At 38.0% G+C, this 20,964-nt stretch overlaps 1 protein-coding gene across 2 annotated transcripts; it reads left to right on the forward strand.

Annotated features, from left to right (window-relative positions):
* The first annotated feature begins 9,605 nt into the window (after positions 1-9,605).
* On the forward strand, positions 9,606-19,722 carry SPIC (Spi-C transcription factor). 2 transcript variants are annotated; one of them, XM_083859769.1, is made up of 6 exons: positions 9,606-9,678; positions 11,061-11,087; positions 11,644-11,810; positions 13,364-13,476; positions 14,402-14,510; positions 18,047-19,722. In XM_083859769.1, exons 3-6 carry the CDS (start codon positions 11,660-11,662, stop codon positions 18,472-18,474), a joined length of 801 nt encoding a protein of 266 aa, XP_083715895.1. In that variant the 5' UTR covers positions 9,606-9,678; positions 11,061-11,087; positions 11,644-11,659; the 3' UTR covers positions 18,475-19,722. The 2 variants fall into 2 exon arrangements, with proteins under 2 accessions (XP_083715895.1, XP_083715896.1); XM_083859770.1 differs by having other exon boundaries at positions 11,717-11,810.
* The last annotated feature ends 1,242 nt before the right edge of the window (positions 19,723-20,964 follow it).

Raw genomic sequence — 20,964 nt, forward strand, 5'->3', positions numbered from 1 at the left:
TGGAAAGATGGCATTAGTCTTTTCCCCTCCATTTACTCCCTTCTTCCCTTATCTTTCAAAATTCAGTCTTCCCTTTCCACTGTATTTGGCTTCCATTCTTCTTGCCCTGCTCAATCCAAGATATATTTGTCCAAGGTTCTCGTCCCTAATCCTACACTCTTCAGCCAGGTCTCACAAAATTAGTGCAGGTTCTCATATGAATCTCAGCCTTCCTTTTAATTTCTTGTCAAAAAGGTTCCAATCCTCTCTTCTCAAACCCTGGTTAAATCTTTTTCTGGCACCTCTCCCCACAATTCTACTGTGCACCTTGGAGTTCAGAGCCAGTGTCTATGTAATCACCTTCCATCTATGATGACCTGTAGCTGTCAGTCTTAATTCCCAGCATCTTTTGCTCTTTTCTTTATCCGTTGCAGTTTCCTTCATGTGTCTCACGTGCTGTCCTACACAGCAATCTTTGCAATCACAGCAATACTGCTCCGGCACTGCTTCCTCCCAAATTTACCCCTTCTTGTGCCTATGTTCCATTCAAGCAGCTACTCACCTGGTGAAGTTTCAATACTGTCCAGGTGTTAGTAGAAGATAAAGTTGATCTGAAAGAGCAGGAAAAAGACAGTTCTTGAACTGCGTTTCTTTAACTGTACTGAAACTGTGACACTTTCTGTTATAAACGCAACGGCAAAAATCGGATTAACAAAGAAACAATTTATTAATAAAACGATCCCAATCACCGATAAAAAGAGAAAACCACAAAAGGATTCACAGCGCAGCGCCAGGTGGAAGAGAAGACCGCACTTTGAGGCACGGTTTTCCCAAATCCACATGGAGCAGGTCACAGCTCGGGGTTTTATAGGGGTTTTCATGTCCCGAGGCAGAACAGGTGCCCAGGATAGTCCAAATAGTCCAAATAATTTTCGGATGGGCTTCCCTGATTTGTCGGACTCTGCAGACCGTATTCCGGGAAGATCCTTTCACATGCGGATAGAGCTCGCCGGTCCATGTTTATTTCAATGTGTATTCCTCGGCAGAGAATTCTCTTTTTCATTCGGAGAGGAATTTCACTGTCTGGGTTGCGATGCCGATTCTTATCTTGGCTAGTGCCTTTGTTTCTTGTAATGGTCCTTGTCCTGTTCTCTTCGTCTCAGGACTGAGGACGGTGGAAGCCTGGCGGGGGAATAGTTTCTACGGACCATACTTTTTTCATATTTTATATTAACACCAATCTCACATTTCTTGCTATATTCTTTTATCACAAATTTTTACCCAATGTCACATTTATCACACTTTCTGCATCTGAGGAACAGCAGAAATAGAGTCATAAAGATTTTTTATAAGGAGAAGGCTATTCTGTTTGCCATGTATTTCAGGTAACAGTGTTGAACAAATGTTCAACATGGGACACACATTGGCATAAAAACATAACACCTACTCCATTATTTCTGACATTATTTGCATTTACAGATCTTTTCAACATATATTTAGAATCAACCTTATCCCCCATGTTGTTATAACTCCTTAACAAGTGGTAAAGTTTGATCTTTTAGGGTGTGCATATAAAATATGTGATGCTGCTCTTGCACTTTATTTAACTGAGTAGTCGCTATATCCCCTGAATCTGAAAGTTGTTCAACATGTATTTTACACAGGTAATGTTACAGGTAATGTTGAGAACTTGGCTTAAAATGAGGTAAGTATGGCAGATAGGTGAAAAATATAATTTGATTTGAAGACTGTTGTGGAATGTGTGTCATTCTCCTGTGAGGCATTGTGTTAACAATGTAACTTGTGGGCTGCATTCTCTGGAATCCTATATTTTTTTTTTCTGGAAGATATTTGACATCTTTCTGGGGAGTTATACCCAAAGTATTTCCTCTTACCACTCATTAATCAGCTTAACTTGTCCAGGCATGTCAAGCACTTGCTCAGTTTTAAGTTAAAATATGCTTCTGATTAGGTTTGAATTTAAGATTATAGCTGAATGTTTTCTAGAACTGGGTCCCTTGCTCTAAATATCTTTGAAGTGATCTTTTAAAAAGTCTTTATAAATCAAAACCTCTCCTGCCTTTATTGAAGATTTTTACATATGACTGAATTAAGCACTTGACTGCCCAACAGCTTAATAACAGGTCAGGAGCCTTAGCTTGTTAAGGATTCTTGGTCTTGATTTTTAAATTATTTTAAATGTTCTTTCCTTTTGCCTTTAGCAGATTGTCCTGGGTTGTAGCGTAGGATGTACACAAAGTATTTATTCTATCACCATCTTCATGAGCTGTTGGAACCAGGTGGGGCAGTGTCTTCCCAGGCTGCCTTCCTTTGGGCTGTCTTCTGCTAATGGCCCATCAATGCCTGGCCCATGACTCACAGGTAACTCCCTCCAGGAGTTCTCTCTGTTTAATGGGCCATCAAGGACCCACTTCACAACTCATCATCCCATTGTGAGATGCTCCGCCCAGGGGGAGGAGCCAAGCATTCTCACCTGGATATAATCTGGGATTTGGGACAGTACAGGCGGCCGTTACCTACTGGATTCCCAGAGGACCAGAGCTACCAGACCTTCCTACAGGATCACTGCTCCAGGAAGACCACCTCATCTGGACTGCTTCCACCATCCTGCTCAGATTGTATTCTGACTCTGTCAGTGGTCTTTTGTATTATAGCATTTATTTTATTTTTGCCTTTTTACCTTTCTTCTTATTAAATTGTATTTCTGACTTGGAGCCTCTCATTCGTTTTGCTTTCAAACCACGACACAGATACATCCCATAAAACACAAGTGAGCTAAACTCAGTGATATCATGTATGGGTTGGGGGAATTTCATGGAGAGCATTTCCAGGACATACCTAAGGCCAAGGTATGATGTAAATGCCAGGCCTCTTGCTTTTTTTGTTAAATTCAATGATGATTCAAAATACAGGCACCTCAAAGGGAAATAGAAAAGATTGTGAAGCCATTGCTAAATACCAGTTTCATTTGAAATTTAAATTTAAAAACTACTTAGTTTTGGAAAATACTCATTTATAAAGGGTTCCAGGCCAGGAAACTCTTACTGACATGCCTCCTACCTTACCATCAAGATGCAGGATTTCTTTAACATCAGTTTGTAAAAATCCCCAAAGTCTAAATACTTCTTCAGCACTTTCCTGATAATATAGGAAGCATTTATTTGCTAGTCATAGCACTTTATGCCCACATCACTGTTTGCCTCATCAAAGCATAAGTCCCCATTATTCAGGACAGCTGTTTTTCAGTCACCTTCAGAGTTTACTAGAGACAGAAATTCTATTTCTAAAGAATTTCCTTTGCTGCTCTGCAGTTCCTTAAAGTGTATATTTTAAATCTAGAATTCTGGCAGAAATCTGACATCATTCTACTCTTTCAAAGACAGAATATGCTAGATTTTTGTTGGTTTTGTTTTTGTTATATGATACTTAAAACACCAAGAATGGCCATAAATAGGTTTTGTATTATAACTACTTTTACTCAAGGGCATTCAGTTATAAGATCATATATATTTTTACATTCCCAAGTGAACTTGGTCAACTGATTGCATCTCACACCTATTTATTACCATCTTCCTCGCAACCTTACAGCTTCCTTCATTTCAGATGATCTGTTTTCAAGTCTTCATTACTTTTTTCCATCTCAGTCCTGTGTGGGAAATATTTGCCCAACTCCCAGGTGGGACTAAATGTAGATGTCTGTCCCTGAAAATGAAGATTCTGTCAGAGGCTCAAACCACTATGCTTTTGGTGGTTGAATGCTTGAATCTCTTCTAAACTTTGCAGTGCCAGTCATGTAGTATGGTAGTAACTTCCATGGAGGTGATATCAAAATGTGATTCAAAATTTTCCTTTAAGAGAAAAAATAGGAGTGTATTTGCTTTGCAGTGGATCTGCCTGGGAAGGGCAGCTGACACATGCTGCACATCCTGTTGCATGTGGCAGAAATTGGTCTCGCCTGTTCAGGGTACCGTATTTATAACTATTTAAGACAAAAGTACCTGCAGCAGGAATAGCTGTAAAAAAACTCCTATGGAATATTTCATGTTTTGGTTGAAAGCCTAAAACATTTTCTCTTTTCAATTTTGAGGAGATCATTGTCAATATATAGTTGTTTTTTCTAATTCTTGGTCTTCTGATGAAATTGCATGTTTTCTATGAAAGATGGTGCAGAAAACTTAATATTCCCTGCTCTTTTTAAAATTTCTTTTATACTGTCTCACACAATTTCTGCCTATTTTGAAGTTATAAATGAAATAAATACACTTTATAGGCCTTAGAATATAATCCTGTAGATTGTTGCATTTCATTTCAGGTGAAGGTCAGCTTGTATTCTTATAGTGAAAATAGCATGTTGTATTCTTTTAATGCATAATGTCAGCATTTTCATTAATAGTGACTTGTTATTTCTATCCTCAATGGACTTGGAGATCTCAGGCTGGCCTGTTGATTTACTTCCACCACTTTTTCTTATGGGCATATTCCTCCATTGTTGGTAATTTCCAGAGGATTTAAAGATAATTTAGGGCCTGCATAATGATGAAAGTTGATTTTTTTTTTTTCCTGTTCAGCAGCTACAAATACGGTGCTTCAGTACATGCCTATATGGTCTGTCTGCCTGAACCTGGAATGTATCTTGTCTTAAAACTGTTAGAACTGTTACATTTATTCTGTTTGCTTCTGTATGTCTGCTACAGGTCTTTAATTCTAAATGGTTGCAGATGCTGTAGCAGTTATTATATGTCTCTCTTTCCAGCTTTTCCAGAAACAAACACAATTGCATCCTTCCATTCTTTGTAGCTGAAAAAGCTCTGTCACCAAGACTTAACATTTTTCAACTCTCAGCCTTATGGGTTAGGGGCAATGGAATTGAAATGGAGGATTGAATTAATCCTGTGTGATCAAGTGCCCCTTGAATCTGAAAGTATGTTTCTTCCACAAATAGCTCAGTTACTTGGAAAACTGTTAGTTTCTATTTGGCTATTCGCTATTCACCAGTTTCACTATTAAGGGTTATTTAAATACTATATTAAATACTTCTTTCTATCTCCTTTCTTTTTCAGGGAAAAACTTTCACTTTTATCCTTTATCAGGCTCACCTCCTAATCATCAAGTCATAGAATGGTTTGGGTGGGAAAGATCTAGAGTAGAACTCTTCCCATTATTCATTGCTATTTTTATGAAATGCTGTCATATCATTCCCATCTTCTCTGATAGTTTTCTGCTGAAGTATTATTGTGTTTTATTTATCCCAATATTTGACAATACTCATTAGACCTGTAACTGAATCAAAATTATTCGTTCATGTTTCAGTTCAGAATCTTCTTTTAGTTAGGGCTGTTTCTTGTTTTTTCTCCCAATGCACTTTTTGTTATTAGTTCCTTGTGCTTCTGTTGTGGTTTCTGATTTCTATCTCAGCGGGGTTTCCCATCAGAAATTCACTTCCTTTGGTTAGATGAAGCCAAAGAAGAAGCTCCCTGAGAAGCCTTGCTGACATGAGCATTTGGACCAATAATCTGGGTCTAGTTATAAGATGGGGGCTTTAGATGTGGGTTTTCCATTGAAAAGATGATCTGCCCACTCATACAACTTCAGCTTCTATGCTGCTCTTCTCTTTATATGCCCTAGAAGAGGTAATTCCAGAGGTAATGCTTAGACCTAACCTCTATAATAATTTATCCAAATAACTAATTTTATGACTGTAATTATTTATTGGTTCTTAGTGAAATCTGTTACAGATCTAATGTTAGCCAAATAAATAAATCTTAAGGTTGGATCAAAACTTGCAATCCACATTGGGACTGTATCCCATCTCCAATGGGATATGCCAATGTTTCATATTTAGTGGCAAGGACGTGCCTGATAGAGATAATGTCTCATTTCAGTATTAAAATTCAATTTGTAAAACATTTTCAGTATCTTTTGTCTTTCTTAAAAAGTTCCACACATGAGATGTACTTGAGGATAATGATTGGGCAAGCTATTTCAAAAAATGAGGCCCAGTAAATAACTATAAAGAGCTCTTATGAGAATTAAAATGCCAAAATTACATTATTTAGGTAACCAACTGCAATGCTTTATAAAGTAGACAGAAAATTAGAACAAATCAGGAATTCAGGGAAGTATGTGCAACCTTAAGGCTGGCATAGCAAGTTTCCCTTTAGTGTAATGAAAATAGTGGTGTCAACCTCTGTTTGCAGAAATCATCACAGGTCCTTTGCCTTTGGTGGCTCTATACCAATTTCCAGCAGCTAAGGAAAACAATACTATAACACCACCAATTACAATAAAAGTGTATATTTTGCATTGGAGAGAGCTTGCCATTTGTAGAATTATTCGTAAGGCAAGTGAAACATTTGAAATTATGATATATTCCTCATCTTTTGGTATTAAAAAAACCCAAAAAACTGTGTTTTAATGTATAGCCTAAACTTTTCCAACACAAATGAGAGACTATTAGAGTCAGTTTCATAATCTGATTTGCTAATATGATATGATGGCATAATTGGTTTTTTGTTTGTTTTTATGTTTCCCTTTCAGTTTGTTTGGGGTATTTTTGTATGTGTTCTATATCAAATTATCTGACGAAAATCATGGTAAACAATAGTAGTGAGACTATTTAAAAGGTGCATTTATTTAATTTTTGTGTTTGTTTGGAAGTTTGACTTTGATTGTTTTGTTGGGGTTTTTTAAGGAGAATTTTCTTCATATTCCAGGGCTGGGAATGTGAATTCAGGGATTTTCTTAGCCCACTAATTTGAAGTTCAGACTGCAGACCCATTGGCTGTGAGATATTCATGCCTGTATTATCATTGCACACTACATGTAAAAAAAGAGGCCTCTCTGTGTGTTGATCCCTGTTTTTCCTGCATAGAGCAAAGGCTTCATCCTTGCTGCAAGAAACTTTCCAGCTTCTGTTGAGCCTTGAATGGAGCATAATGGCAGCGATTTTAAAGTTCACTGGTCAGCATCGTTAGACTCAGGAGGTGAGCACAGGCATTTGATCCCTCAACTTTTTCCACTTTCAGGGAGACAATATCTGTGGTGGCGTAATTATTGTGACTCTACACCCATGAGGACCTAAGGCAAAAGTTATTACAGAGCTGCTTGGTCAGAAGAGTAGTGGTAAAGGCATCTGACAATGGCCAGAACAAGTATGGAAGTACAGAAAATCTCTGTAGTTGCCACATTCAGGATTTTTTTTATGAAGCCCCCTCCATTTTCAGAGGTCTATTTGGGCAGTTACAAATTGTCTGATATTCAAGAAACTTCAAGAAATCTACAAATGCCAAGTGAGAAAACTTGCCATTTCAAGTTTTAAATTACTTTAGGAATGGTAAGACTTTTTTTTTTTTTTTTTTCTTTATTTGAACAATCCCTCATGCAAGAATCTTTATGCTTTCTCAAACTCTCTGAAAAGTGCTGTAATGCACTATTTACTTCTGGGTTTTATTCAGATGTGAAAATGCTTCTGCTGTACCATCACTGTGAAGTATCTTTTATGCCAAGCAGAGATGGAGGAAAGTTCTGAAACTTAAACAATAATTCTGTTGTTTGAAGTTTATTTTTAAAACATGGAGGAAGAAGAGCTCAATGTTGTGGTTTCTAATGGATACTCAAATTTTGTTATCAGGCACATCAATTGTTTGAGACATTAAGATGTGAAGAGTAAGTTCTCTTTCTCAGACTTTTATCTGGAATCCATCCTCCCATCCAATGCAAAAATCAAAGTAGGCTTTCTTCTCTAATAGTATGTCTTAGTAGAGGTCATTCTGCTGCCATTGTTGGCTGCTCTGTGATGTGTTGAGTGAGCAGTAAATGTCAGCTGACACTCAGCTGTACCTTCCTCTGCCTCTTCTGAACACTTACAGTGAGGTAGGCTGGGCTCTTGCTCTAAGATTGTGTTGGGCCAAAGATTCAATGCACAAATTGGGTGCAGGGTTTAAAACATTTGCTCTTGTTCTTATGCTGTGTGCTTGTGCTATGTATGGCACTCTCCTATTTCCTCTGAAAACAAACATTTTGCTGACCTGCATTCTGGTGTAGCCTCTCATATGAAACAACAACTTTCTGATAGAGCAATTTGATTCAGGAAGATGGATCATTTTAGTGGTGGTAAAACCATTAGCTTACATCTCTTGACCTTCACCCTCTTTTCCTACACCCAGCCAGCAGCTGCACACCCTCACTGCTGCTTGTGCACTTTGGGAATTTAACTTAATTATTTCTGTAGTATATTTAGTTGCTGATTTGGGTATTGGGAAGCAAAAAAGATAAACATTAAAACATTTCCCTTCCCTTTTCCCAGGCTCAGCTGCACTCCAGACACATCTACTCCATTCTTGTTATCTCCACAGGTTATACTCAGTTCCTTTGGTGAGGCAATGAGTGGCACAGGAGTTTGGGGTCAAGACATTGTGGTTTCTCTCTGCTGCTCCTTGTTTCTCATCCTGTGATTCCACTGCTGCTTCCTTCTTACTAATTTCCTCTACTCCACTATGGTGACTCTTTAGGCCACAATCTCTTCAGTTTTGTGGCTACTCAGTTATGGAGCACCTCCAAGTCCTCTGACTTTGCTGTTCCCTCATTCCCTTGTTTCTCTCATTGTCACATTCCCTCCTTGTCCCCTCTGGTTGCCAGCTAATTTTCTTTTATAAGCCCAAATCAGACCAGAGAAGTGGTGCAAAATAGAACCTGAAGTTCAAAAAAAATACATACATATATTAATGTGTTTCACTAAACAAAGATATCCTGAAACTTTTTGGTGCAAATTTTGAAAAGGCAGCTTGCATCTGAAACCAGCAGAAATGGTTGATGGCTTCAAATTAATTTCACTGAGCTTTCATAACAAGGCTAGTTTTTGATTAGGTTCTTGGTTGAGAGAATATACACAAATAATGTAAGAGGTGATTGCTATTTTACAGCAGCTTTGTGACAAATGCTGAGGAAAATCTCCAAAATGTGCCTCTGAAAGACTTGGCTGGAAAGAGCTATGGCACAGACTAGATTTTGTCATCAATAAGAAGCTCTAAGCTAAAAACCACGGAGTTCTGCTCCTGTAGGCTGCAACATCATGTCTTGGAGCTGCTCAGAAAGTGTTTGGCAGACCACCAACTACAGCTTGCCTGATTCTGTACTGAATGCTGTAGCCAATGCTTAAAGCTGGGTATGGGGTACAAACATGAGCTTTGAAGCGGAACTCTGAAATTCCTTCAAACTCTTATTTTGAGGTCTAGTTTGGTCCACTTCTTACACTGAGCTAAAAAGAAGATTCAGATAAAAGTTCAAAGTTCACTGCAGTCTGTGTGGGACAAATGAGGAATGTAGGGTTCTGCCTTAGATTCACCCTACCACCATACCAGTGACAGATTTGTTAGAAGGTGTCACAGACAAAAGGAATCTCTCCCAATGCTTAAAAACCACATTTTGGACGATAGTTAAAACTTTTTTTTTTTAAACATCAGTATATATCACCCCCTTTTGTGCAGAATTAGGGGACATGATAGCAGGTTACTGTATCTATACTCAAAAAAAAAAAAAAAAATCCCTAGACAAAACACTTCCCTAAAATCAGCTATTTAATGCAACCCGTTTGCCAGCCCTTTGCTGTGAGAACCCAGTCTTTCTTTCATTTCCAAAACCAGACAGATTCTTGTCTTGTGTGCGGAACTGAATTTCTAGGTAAGTGTCTAGGGGTTTTTTTAAGCTTACTTAAGGTGTGCCTTTTTTTTCTTTGTATGAATTCATCAGTGTAAGTGGTATGACCATTCAACAGTACCTTGCCTGTACTTGTGCATTTTAAACTTTGGAAAGCATTGAGGTGATCATAGATGTTCTGTCAAGGTATCAGTTTGGAGTCTGAGTTAGAAAACATCACTTTAAGGAAAGGGAATTACTTAAAATTATGGGGACAATATGTGGGGATCTTTACAAAGCAGATTCCTGTCTTTAATTTCTACAGCCCTATGCCCCAAGGAATCTATAGCCACCATTGCATCTAAAGGATTGACATTGCCCATTATGATTTTAGAATAGATTTAGATCAGGTCATTCAAATATTTATTGCACTGTACTCAGAGAGAAATATCCCACTGATTTCAGTGAGGTCAATTTACTGAGTCACTAGGATTCCACCATATATGCCTGATTGTCAAAATTTAAAAACACTTCTGCAAATTTTGACCGTACCCTATAACATACTTACCTGAGGCAAAATTCCCAGCTTAGAACATTCATGGTCAATGTTGGATAAAATTCTTTCTCTGTAATATTTATGTACCCTGTCTCTCCTTTGTATTTTGAAACATTGCACACAATAATCAAGTATTTAATGAGTAAAATACTGATATATTGTTTTTTATATTTCCAGTTTTGAAATAATAATGTAAATGATAATGGGGAAAAAACCTGCGAGGCAAAATACTTGATTATAGTTTTCTTTAAGAAATATAAACCTAAAAGGAGGTACTAAGGATATGTTTCTGAGTAATATTGTTCATGTTAAACTGGCTGGAAATGTGTCTATTTACACTGTTTATTAAACAATCAAATTTGCCTCTGGAACTTGCAATTGGTCTGAATGTTTCTTTATGTTCATATACAGTTATATGCTAATCTATACTAGAAAAAACTCTAAGTTTGTTTCAATTGGCTGTGAACCAAAGGGGCTTAAACGCTTGCATTTAATGTAGGCCAGTATTTTCTTGGGGAAATTACAAGTTATGTTGACTGAGACTCAATGTCAACAATAACACTTCATAACATCTTTGAAAATGTATTTGTGATGGTGTGGATAATAATCTAAAAGTTGTAGTATTAATGAAACTGTAGACTTATTAACAAAAAATAATTTGAATTTTAAAAAATACAATGTCACAAGTATTTATTTAATTTAAATATCAGCTGCTAATAATAAATCCCTTTTATCTGTGTTCTTAAAAATATTTTACTTTGTAATTGGAAACAATACTGAGTTGTTTCATTTAGTTATTTTGATTTATGCTCAGGGAAATATTACTTGTTTTGAAACATACAATTTTAAAAATATTGGTTCTTTTAAACAGGATTCAAGTCTTGACATTGAAATAATGGTAAGTCTACAACACCTATATTCTCTTTCATTATTGAGTGGTTCAAATATGCTGCAGAAGACTCAGTCAAACTCAAATTTGAGGGTATCTTTAGCTTTTTACAACAAGCTGTTCTAAAATTATAATAAATAGTTTTCTGAAAGTCCACACTTGGTTTCCCATCGTGGCATAGTGTAGCATTTTCTCTGCTTAACTGCTTCAGAAATTATATGCAATTATTTTTGTCATGTCAATGTTATTGAAAGATAGCTCTGGCTTCATAAACAATGTTACACAAGTGATACAAACATCTCCGTATTACAGACTATGAAACTCTCCACCAGCAGTAACACCCTTTATGTAAACTTCTTTTTCAAATTAAGGAAATTAACTTTGAAACATTTGACTGGTGAGTTGAGTAATGTTGCCTGTGTGAATTTTCTCACTGACCTCAAAGGAGTGAGAACTTTCTCATAATAGTAAAATATTATGGTGATGCCATAATGGTGATATTATTGGTGCCTGCCAAAGATCTATTCCAAGAGACGTGTATTCTATGTCATCACTTTTTATTTAGGGTGGACTGATTGACAATGTTGAAAGAACCAGCCTGCTCTTTTCTGGGTCCTGACAGAAAAATGTTCTTGCAGAGCTTTTCTGACCACGATGTGCTGGGCCAGGCTTTTGAAGATGCTCTAGAAGTGCTGCAGCAGCACTCTGACAGAGAAATGCAGTGTCCACCAGGTAACAAACACCCTTATTCTACTTCATTTCCCAGCTCCTAGTTTTACAGGGAAGCACCTCTTGAAACATACAGGTGGGAGAGTAATTCCTCAGATTTGTATTAATGGGAAGTTTTGTGAGAATGAAAAGGAGGAAAAATTGTTTGGAGGGTTTCCACCCTTCCAGTACTGCCCAGTGTGGTGAGTATCTCCCAGGTCACAGCATAGGGAAGCTGTTGGACTGGCCTCCCCCAGCACGAGCCCAGGTGCATTGAGCTCACTTTTCCCATAATCAGAGGATATATGACTGTTGTGCAACAGCCTTTTGCCAATTTTAATATTTTAACTTCAAAATGCCCTTCTGCTATGCCATGAATAAAAAAAAAAATAAAAATCAACAAGTGAAATTAATTCCCTCATTTAAATTTTTTTGCACACTGACATATAAATCTTAAATATTTTTATGCAGGAATGATGTTTTGAGTCTGGATAATGAATATAATTTTTTTATTGGCTTCAAGGGTGGTATATTTTACAAAACCTAAAATGCAAGAAAGCTGTAAATTTTTTCAGTTCTGTCAAGATTTTGATAATTAAATTACTATGAAATTTAAAATTTGTGTTTAGTGTTTTTACACTGTAAGCATAAATGCAAGGAAAGGAAAATAGGAGGCTACATTACAAACCTTCTAAGCCCAGGACAAAATACCTGCTGTCTTTTGTGTGAAATGCCTTTCATATGAGGAAGTTATCTATTATAAAATGAAATGTAAATAAGACCAGTAGAGCTGTATCTTCAGCTGTTGTTAACAAATTTTTGGCTCCACTGCACATTTACACATGCTTGAGGATTCACTATATATAATTACTTCCAATCATCTTCCTTATATCTGCTCTTAGGGCTGATGGAGTTATTAAACCCTTGCAATGCAGTGTTTAGTCTATTGCCTGCTGCACCCACATTTCCACTTAAATAGGTGTACCCATACCCTTCAATATCTTCTTTTGACCACATGCAGTGGGTAATTTTCTCAAATGTCTTTAGCCTGCTGCTCTGCTCCACTTCTTTTAAGCATCACAAGTCCTTGGGTTCCTCCTGTGTTGTTCTTTCAGGCACTACAGATGTTCTGATGCTTATTTACTTCATTCGCCATTGGAGACTCTGACTTGCACTGTACTAATAGCCTGCAGAACTGCCTGAGAGCCTCTTTCTTTTTCTAGGTGTATTATTGGAGTCTACGTTTATCCAATTCACTATGCCTGGTGGTCTCTATGGTCCTCTGTTATCCACTAACCAAACAATTTCATGATGCTATGAAATATCTGACATTTTATCTTTAAAAAATTGCTTTTCATTTTGAGGGCAAACAAAACTAGCCCAAGGGTGTGATCAGCAGCAGGAGTACAGATTTTGCTGGGCTCTGGACACTGTATTATCTAGAAGCCAACCGCAGGATAAAATGCTTTTTGACAGGCCCAGCACCCTGTCAAATTATTTGCTGTTGTGGTTTTCCTTTTTTCTTCTTTTCTCTTTTTTACTCACTTAGTTTTTTGCTCCCTCCTCCTAATTCCCAGGTTATAAAAACTGCTGGGCTGTGATCAACCATCACCATCACCTCCGAGCAAGTCCCAGTTACTGTGCAGCACCATCTGTGGAGGAGCAAGGGTACAGCTGGAGAAATGTGATTGTGAGTGAACTAATTTCTAATAGTCAGACATAACTGGAAAACTGACTGCTCATTTGAGATTTCTGATACAAATCATTATGCTAACACTAACAGAAATTTGGTCGGGCCAGGCATGATTCAGATGAAACTGCCTTGAGAAATATTTGCAAAATGTGATTAATAATATCTTTTTAGGAGTCAGCAGTTTGCTTCTGATGCTCTTCTGTGGCTAATCACATAACATGACAACTGACAAACAAACCTACTATGGAATTAGTTATAGAAAAAAAAAGGCTTCTTTTTATTACCTGAGAACAGACAGAGGACAACAACTTCCAACCCTGATGTATCTTCTGCCACTGTGAAAAAGAACTATGACTTTGATTTCTCCAACAGCAGTTTGTTCTAAAAGTTCTAGAAGGACAAGCTTTATCTGACCATAGCTTCAGCCATTAGTCCATATGCATTCTTAAAAGCACTGGGAGTGTGGTCTCCAGGAGTGATGGAAAATTAATATTGCAGGGGAGATTCCACAGAGAAACAGATTCCACAAAAGCCCATTTTCAACCAGCAGATTAACAACAACACAGCATGGGAACTACAGAGTCTGTAGGGGTACTGTCCAGGTGGTCCTGTTTTTCTCCTAACTCTGGAAGCTGCTCCTGCCCTGGTACCAGCAGAAGGGTTGAAGGTCTAGAGTGAGGCGATTATGCTGTTTTCCCTCTCAGCTTCTCCTCTGGTGGGCAGCTCTTGCCCCTGGACATGAATTAGTGCTGCTTGTTATTGGTACACCACGCTGAGTGCCCTCGTGGCTGAGAAAACTCTTCCATGGGTGAGGTGATGAAAAGTTGCATTTTGAAGGCTTCAGGCAATTAATTATCACAAGTTTATTTTTATTGAGAGAATGTACTCTATTAGTAACTTTTTATTGTCTTAATTCTTGAAGAACAGTGCAGCAGATTTTTATGCAGATGAGACTGTCTACAGTACACTGCAGAATACTCCAGAAAGTCAAGTGATGCATGCTGCTGCTGGCCAGTTAAAAGCAGGGAAAGGTCAGTAAAAAGATTATATCTTGATGTGTAATTTATGTTACTTTAAAGAAACCTCTTGGCAAATCATGCTTTCTTCTTTTTCTATTTTTTTTTAACTTTCAACAGGAAAAAAATGTGAACATTTGCTAGTAACTAGGATACAATTGCTAGTGTTCAATTCCCATCTGCAAAGTCTTATAAGATGTGATAAATCTATTATTAAATGATTCCATCCTTGTTTACTACATAGAAAACCAAACCAGAGATATGTTCACTTCAAATCACTTAAGATGAAGTCTGATGAAGAGAAGTAAATATAGCTATCAATAACATCTTTATCCATTTATAGAACTTATTTTATTTCTTGTGGCCCAACAAGCAGTGATTTTCTTGAAGGTTTTTACATACATGAATATTTTTGCACACCCGATTTTATGCCTTTCTTAGTTTACTTTTCAAATCATCTTTCAGCTTTTGTCACTTCCAGTGTGCATTTTTATGGCAATTTTTCTGCTCCTTCTGGGTGACTTTACTTGAATTGATATCTATTTTGCAAATGATTGGTCGTGTGACATTGTTATTGCAGTACTTCATTTTTTTATTGAGTTCATTATTTGGGTTTTTGGTGGAGAGGGACTAAGCATCCTTTCTATGACTGCTAGATGAGATTTTCACAGCTTCAGCTGTGAGCTGTTGTACCTACTTTTGACCATGAGGCCTTTTTAAGTAGCTTCCTGATTTAGCTGCTTTTTTGAATTTCCCTTTTCTCAGCTTTAACCACATAGTGACAGTTTTTGATGTTGTCTCTGCCCATTGATGCTGAACACTGTGGTCTCTGTTGCTTAATAGCTGCTACTACTACTGCTCCTATTGCTACCATAGACTCTTTGGGATAGTGGGAATAGCAGTCTCTCTTTCTCAGTTTTCTACTTAAGATATCTGAAATTCACCATTGCAAATGGAAGCCTTTCAAATCCAGAAATGTTGTTTTTCCAAGTCTTATCCAGTGTTGCATTGGGGGAATTTTACATGTCAGTATCTGATTTGACCTTCACTTATTGCTGCTCTGTTAAACCTAATTTCCTGTTTCCTATTTCTTTTACACTGTCATCAATCTTTTTTTCCAGAAGACAGCCTGCAGGTATTTGCAGAGTGGCTAAGTATTCTTATGAGGTGATTTTGTGTCCTCTTACAGATTTCTTTGTGTCCGTAGTGATATTCCTGCCAGAAACTGTGATTTGAGAGACTATTTCCACTATACTAAATTAATTTAGTCGTCCTAGTTTCATTTTGAGACATAAGAGGTTTTCCTTAAGCTAGCAAGTAGTGTGGCTTTTTAGGAATAGATCTGTAGATGAAACCATCAGCACTGAGGGCCCAAATCCTGTGTTTGAAGTCTTTCACAAAATTTTATTTAGGGCAATCTTTAGGCTGGTCACAAGTTCTGAAGGTTACACTGACTTAGATATGCTTTTGGAAAGCATCTTTTGAGATAAGTTTCCTCTGAAAAGAGTCCAGTTCATTCACAACTAAACCATTCCATGATCTGAACTAGTGCTCAGTGGAGGGAGGCAGTCAAGAGAAGTTATTCAGAGTTGAATTAGATGCATTCCTCAGACAATTAGGTGGCTTCAGGACAATTCCACACTGAAATCTAATGCAGATGCTCTGAAATACTTTCTGAAGGAATCTGCTTGTCTCCAATCACCAGATAAGAAATCTGCAGGGCCTCAGCTGCTGGCTTAGACTGATGTTTAGGGCCTGAAAATGAACATCACTGGCTTACGCAATGAGATACAGTACAAAGATCTGTTAACTGACCCAATTTCAAACTACTGTGTAGCACTTTGGGGATAACAGCTGAACCCTGGAAACACAGCTGCATAAACATGGAAGAGCAAATAAGCCCTCTCCAACAAGGACATCAGCTAAAGGTGATGTGTCTAGAAAAAAAAAAAAAACTTGGGCAGAAATGACCCCTGAACTAAGAGGCCAAACAGCACTGAGTCAGGTGCTGCTGCAGACCTGGCTACACTATCCTTCTCCAGCAGAAATTTAGTCCACAGTAGTCTGTGGATTTTCCCCTGGTCTTGTTTTTCTATAAGTTTGTAGGATAATTCAGGTTGGAGGGGACATAAGGAGGTCACCTACTCAGAAGTGCCCACTGTGACAAGGCAGTGTCTTTAACAGGTTTCCTTTTAAGCTTCTTAGTAATCTATTTGTATTTCTAGTAGAATATGTACTTTGAGTCACAGGCCAATTTTTATTTAGATAATGAAACTTCTATTAATTTTTCTGAAAGTACCTCTGATTTCAGCCTCTTTTTCTTCCCAGTCCGACTGTTACTTCTGTCCTCTTTCCTTTCCTACCAGATACAGTTACTGTCATCCCTGACAGATGTCTTAGCTTGACCTCAGTGTTCCGTAGCAACTGTGACTTTTCCCCTCTTCCTAGCTTAAAATAGCCACTTAAGACAAGACTTTATGAACTTGAAGTGCAGCTGCTTATTTCTACTTTGGTTAAAGTGGAAGATGTTCTTCTGCATAGATTCTCTCTTCTTCAAAATGTTCCTCTTTGTCTGTTAATCTTAAATTCTTCCTCCTTACAGTAGCTTCTTGATCCCCTCTTGGCTTTGGGAAGGGAACTAGAAATACTTCATAGAGGAGAATCCACAAGATCTAAGCAAAACTAAACAAGCCTCACTAGGAAACTGAAGTTTGAGAACTGAACCTGTGGAGAGAAGCACTTAGTTAACTGGCAAATATTTCAGTATTAAGCTTGCTTTATTCTGCATTGGAATGCAAGCTGACACCTCTGCAGATTTTTTTAAATATCACAGGGTACCAGAAGATCTAGCCTCTTTTTGATTACATGAGATTTCTGGTTAAAAACTAACCTGCTCACCCACTTACCCTTTCTTATATCAAAGACTACCTTGCATCCCCAAAACACTCCTGAAATGAATCTGACAAAACTGAGCCATCTCAAAATCTCTGAGTCTTCAATAAACAGAGAAACCGTTTATTCAAAAACATTCATATTGGCTCTCCAGAACATCTTTCCTGCCCTGTCTGAGATGTAATTTCCTACTGTGAGTTCGCTGAGTGTGCATCTGCACAGTATGTGTCTGAAGGAAGACTGATGCTTCTGGGACCCACCACAGTGAAGTCATCAGATACTTGTCATGATCCCCACATGACCTGCTCTTGAAATTCTAATGATCAAATCCCTTTCTGTCACCGCAAATCTGCACACCCTTCAGAACTAGAGCATGGTGCTGATAATGTCAAGGTTGTGGTTTGGACTTGATGATCCTGCTGGCTCCCTTCCCAACAGAACTACTATCCTGTGGTTCTGTGATGCTCATATCTCTGTGATCCCATTTGCTATTGATGGTCTTCCACTGAACAGTTTATACTGATATTTTAATTTGGGACAGTGTACTAGGTGCAGCTATGCTTTTGACTATAAGACCCTTTCCAGGAAAAAGACAACTGCTCATCTTTTAAAATAAGCATGAGTTCTGTTCTGACCTTTTGTGATTTATTTCTTTATAGGTAGAAAAAAGCTTCGGCTATTTGAATACCTCCATGAGTCTCTGTATGATCCTGCTATGGCAAACTGCATCCAGTGGGTGGATAAGCCAAATGGCATCTTCCAGTTTGTCTCCAAAAACAAGGAGAAACTTGCAGAACTGTGGGGAGAAAGAAAGGGAAACCGTAAGATCATGACCTATCAGAAAATGGCCAGAGCACTGAGGAATTACGGAAGAACAGGTGAAATCATTAAGATCCGTAGAAAGCTGACATACCAGTTCAGTGCTGTTGTTTTGAAGAGACTTGCTCCGTCTTATTTCTTGGGAAAAGAAACAATCTATCATTCCTACATTCAGTCTAATCAAGAATATCAGTGTGCAGATGACTGGACCAGTTACAATAATTACATGTACAACAATGGTTACGCATTACAGCATGCTAACAGCTAGACTTACCTGTCACATAAACAGGCCTTTGTTATCCAGCAATACTTTCTAGCACAGAAACTCTTCTCTATACATAGCTTTTCCCTTAAGATATCATACGAACACATAAAGAGGAAGATTTAAAAATTATATTGGCCTTTGTTTTCTTCCTTTTGAAGTTAGTGGTATATAGTCATTGCCTATTGAAGAAATCCAGCAATTGTAGAACATATTCTATTCTCCATTATGCTAATCAAAATAATTACTGTAGTTTCAAGCTGGTATATTCAAGAATAGGACCAAGGGTTTTTTGTCTATTAGTGGACATCAAAGATCCCGTTGTGACAACAGTCACTGGAAGTTTTATGCATATCTCCAATCAGAATTTAGGTGATGTTGTACCATGGTTGCTGCTTCCCTAAACTAGAAAGGGAAGAGATTTCCCAACTGCATGAAGCTGCTGCCTGTTTTTTTCACCAATGTTCTTTATAAAAGGGCATTTTCTGAGTGAATGCCTGGCTGAATAATAAGGGTCCATATGAGGGTGCACCTGTTGACCAAGTTGTTAATCCTTAATTAATTAAATTAACATATCTTAGCACAAATCCTGACATGTGGTATTAGGATTGCCAAGTGCACATTTTATATTGGCAATGGTTTCATCGGGACTATGAGGCATTTAGTATAGGCTTGTGCTTTTGATTAATTTTTCATTAAGTTTTGTACAGTTTTTCCGCCACTAATATGAGGAGCTCCACTTTTATCCAGCAGTTCTGTACTGACCTAAAAAACATAGCTTTGCATTTATTTTAGAAGTTATAAATTTATAAATAAAATTTCACTTCTCCAGCTCTTTTTCTAAATGGGAATGTAGCTGAAAGGCTCAGTAATTTTACGCCCTCTCACTGGGGAATAAGAATTAAATTTAGGCAAAAATAGAGTAGTGGACCCTTATGTCAGGATAATACCTATAAATCTGCTTTTTCTCATACTTGTTACCTGATCAACTTGTATATTCATATGAGTTGTCTTTTGTCCTGAGATGTTTCTGTTTAATTGTGTTCAGTTTCAAGTTCTGCATTTTGCAGTGTGTAGGCTTGGATATTAATAAAGACAAGAATAATTTCTGTGGAGAGGTATAAATAGCGGCCTGATATGTTTGATGAGACTCATTGACTTTGATAGTTGCCCCTTGCTCTGACTCTTGTTTACTTGTACAGGGCTGTAATTTTATGTAATAGATGCAATACAACGCACTCTGCTTAAGCAAAATTCAAGGTTTCGGGTTGGTACTTTGGTAAGGTGGAATATATTTGCCCTTAGAAACATGAAGCACATTAAATAGCACTAAAAAGAGACCCAGACTTTAACGCAGGGGGGTTGGACCTCGGTGGAGTGAGATCTGCCTCTTTGGAATGGGTAGTGGCTCTGGACCCACAAGATGGCACCAGTGGACAGCTTTTCACACCGAGGCTGTCACACTTGCAGGCCTCCAGGTCATTCGTTCTCCCAGTGTCCCTTTAGGTTTTTTCCCTTGCCCACCATGTTTAGTTTTTTCATCTTCGTGCACAGCACTGCTGCAGATGCAGCAGAAGCAACATTGCCTTTGGAAATCACAACCTGTCCAGTTCCAGCTGTGCTAGATACACAAACTGTTGTGACACGAAACCCACAAACTAAAGCAGATACATTATGCCAGCAGATCAGGGCTCTGTGCTGACTACCCTGGAGAGTGATCAGTTTTACATCTGAAGCTCAGTATCTTCTCCAAAATAAATCTGGCTCAGCCAACATGGCTGAGGGTGATGCATGAGGAAGATATAAAGCTGATCTTTCTGATTTAGACTTCAGGATTCCTACAAGCAGAAATTACATCAAGAGCCTTACAGACTCTGTGAAGGAGGCAGAACTAGAGCAATTCAGCAACATATTTTATCTACCCCATTTTGCCTGGCCTATGCAGTACTTACAGATGTATGTGCTGTTCAGTAGACCAAATGTAGGTGAGATTCTTAGCTTCCATGAAAAATAATTTTCATTTAGTTTGGCTTGAATTTGACTCCAGTGAAAGTTTTTCTTTGGTAGAACTTTGAGCGCCCATCAAGCAGCTGCCTCCACCTTGTCAGAAACCAGATGTGCATTCTGGTGGCAGATGGGTCATACTGCCCTGCCATCCCATGCTCACATGGAGGCTGTCTCACAGAGAACATTGGGTTACCGATCCACACTGCTTATAAGCTGAGATCTTCTATCACATCACAGACCTGCATGTGTGGGTTTACCATTTGTGTGTTGCTTAGCAAGGGTAAAAAGAATGGAAAATACTACAAACAGCAGTTAGCTTTTTTTTTTCCAAGAAAGTGCCCCATGGATTGTCAAAGCATCCTAAGTGCCACATGTAAGCAAAACTATGTATTATTCTTTTTTTTCCTTTCTTTTTTTCTTTCTTTTTTTGTGTGGTTAGTGCGAGTTGCCCCTTCATTCTTGGTAACATCTAAACAACCATATTAGTCA

This window comes from Zosterops lateralis (genome assembly GCF_965231275.1).
Source record: "Zosterops lateralis genome assembly, chromosome: 4".
In the NCBI taxonomy this organism is placed as follows: domain Eukaryota; kingdom Metazoa; phylum Chordata; class Aves; order Passeriformes; family Zosteropidae; genus Zosterops; species Zosterops lateralis.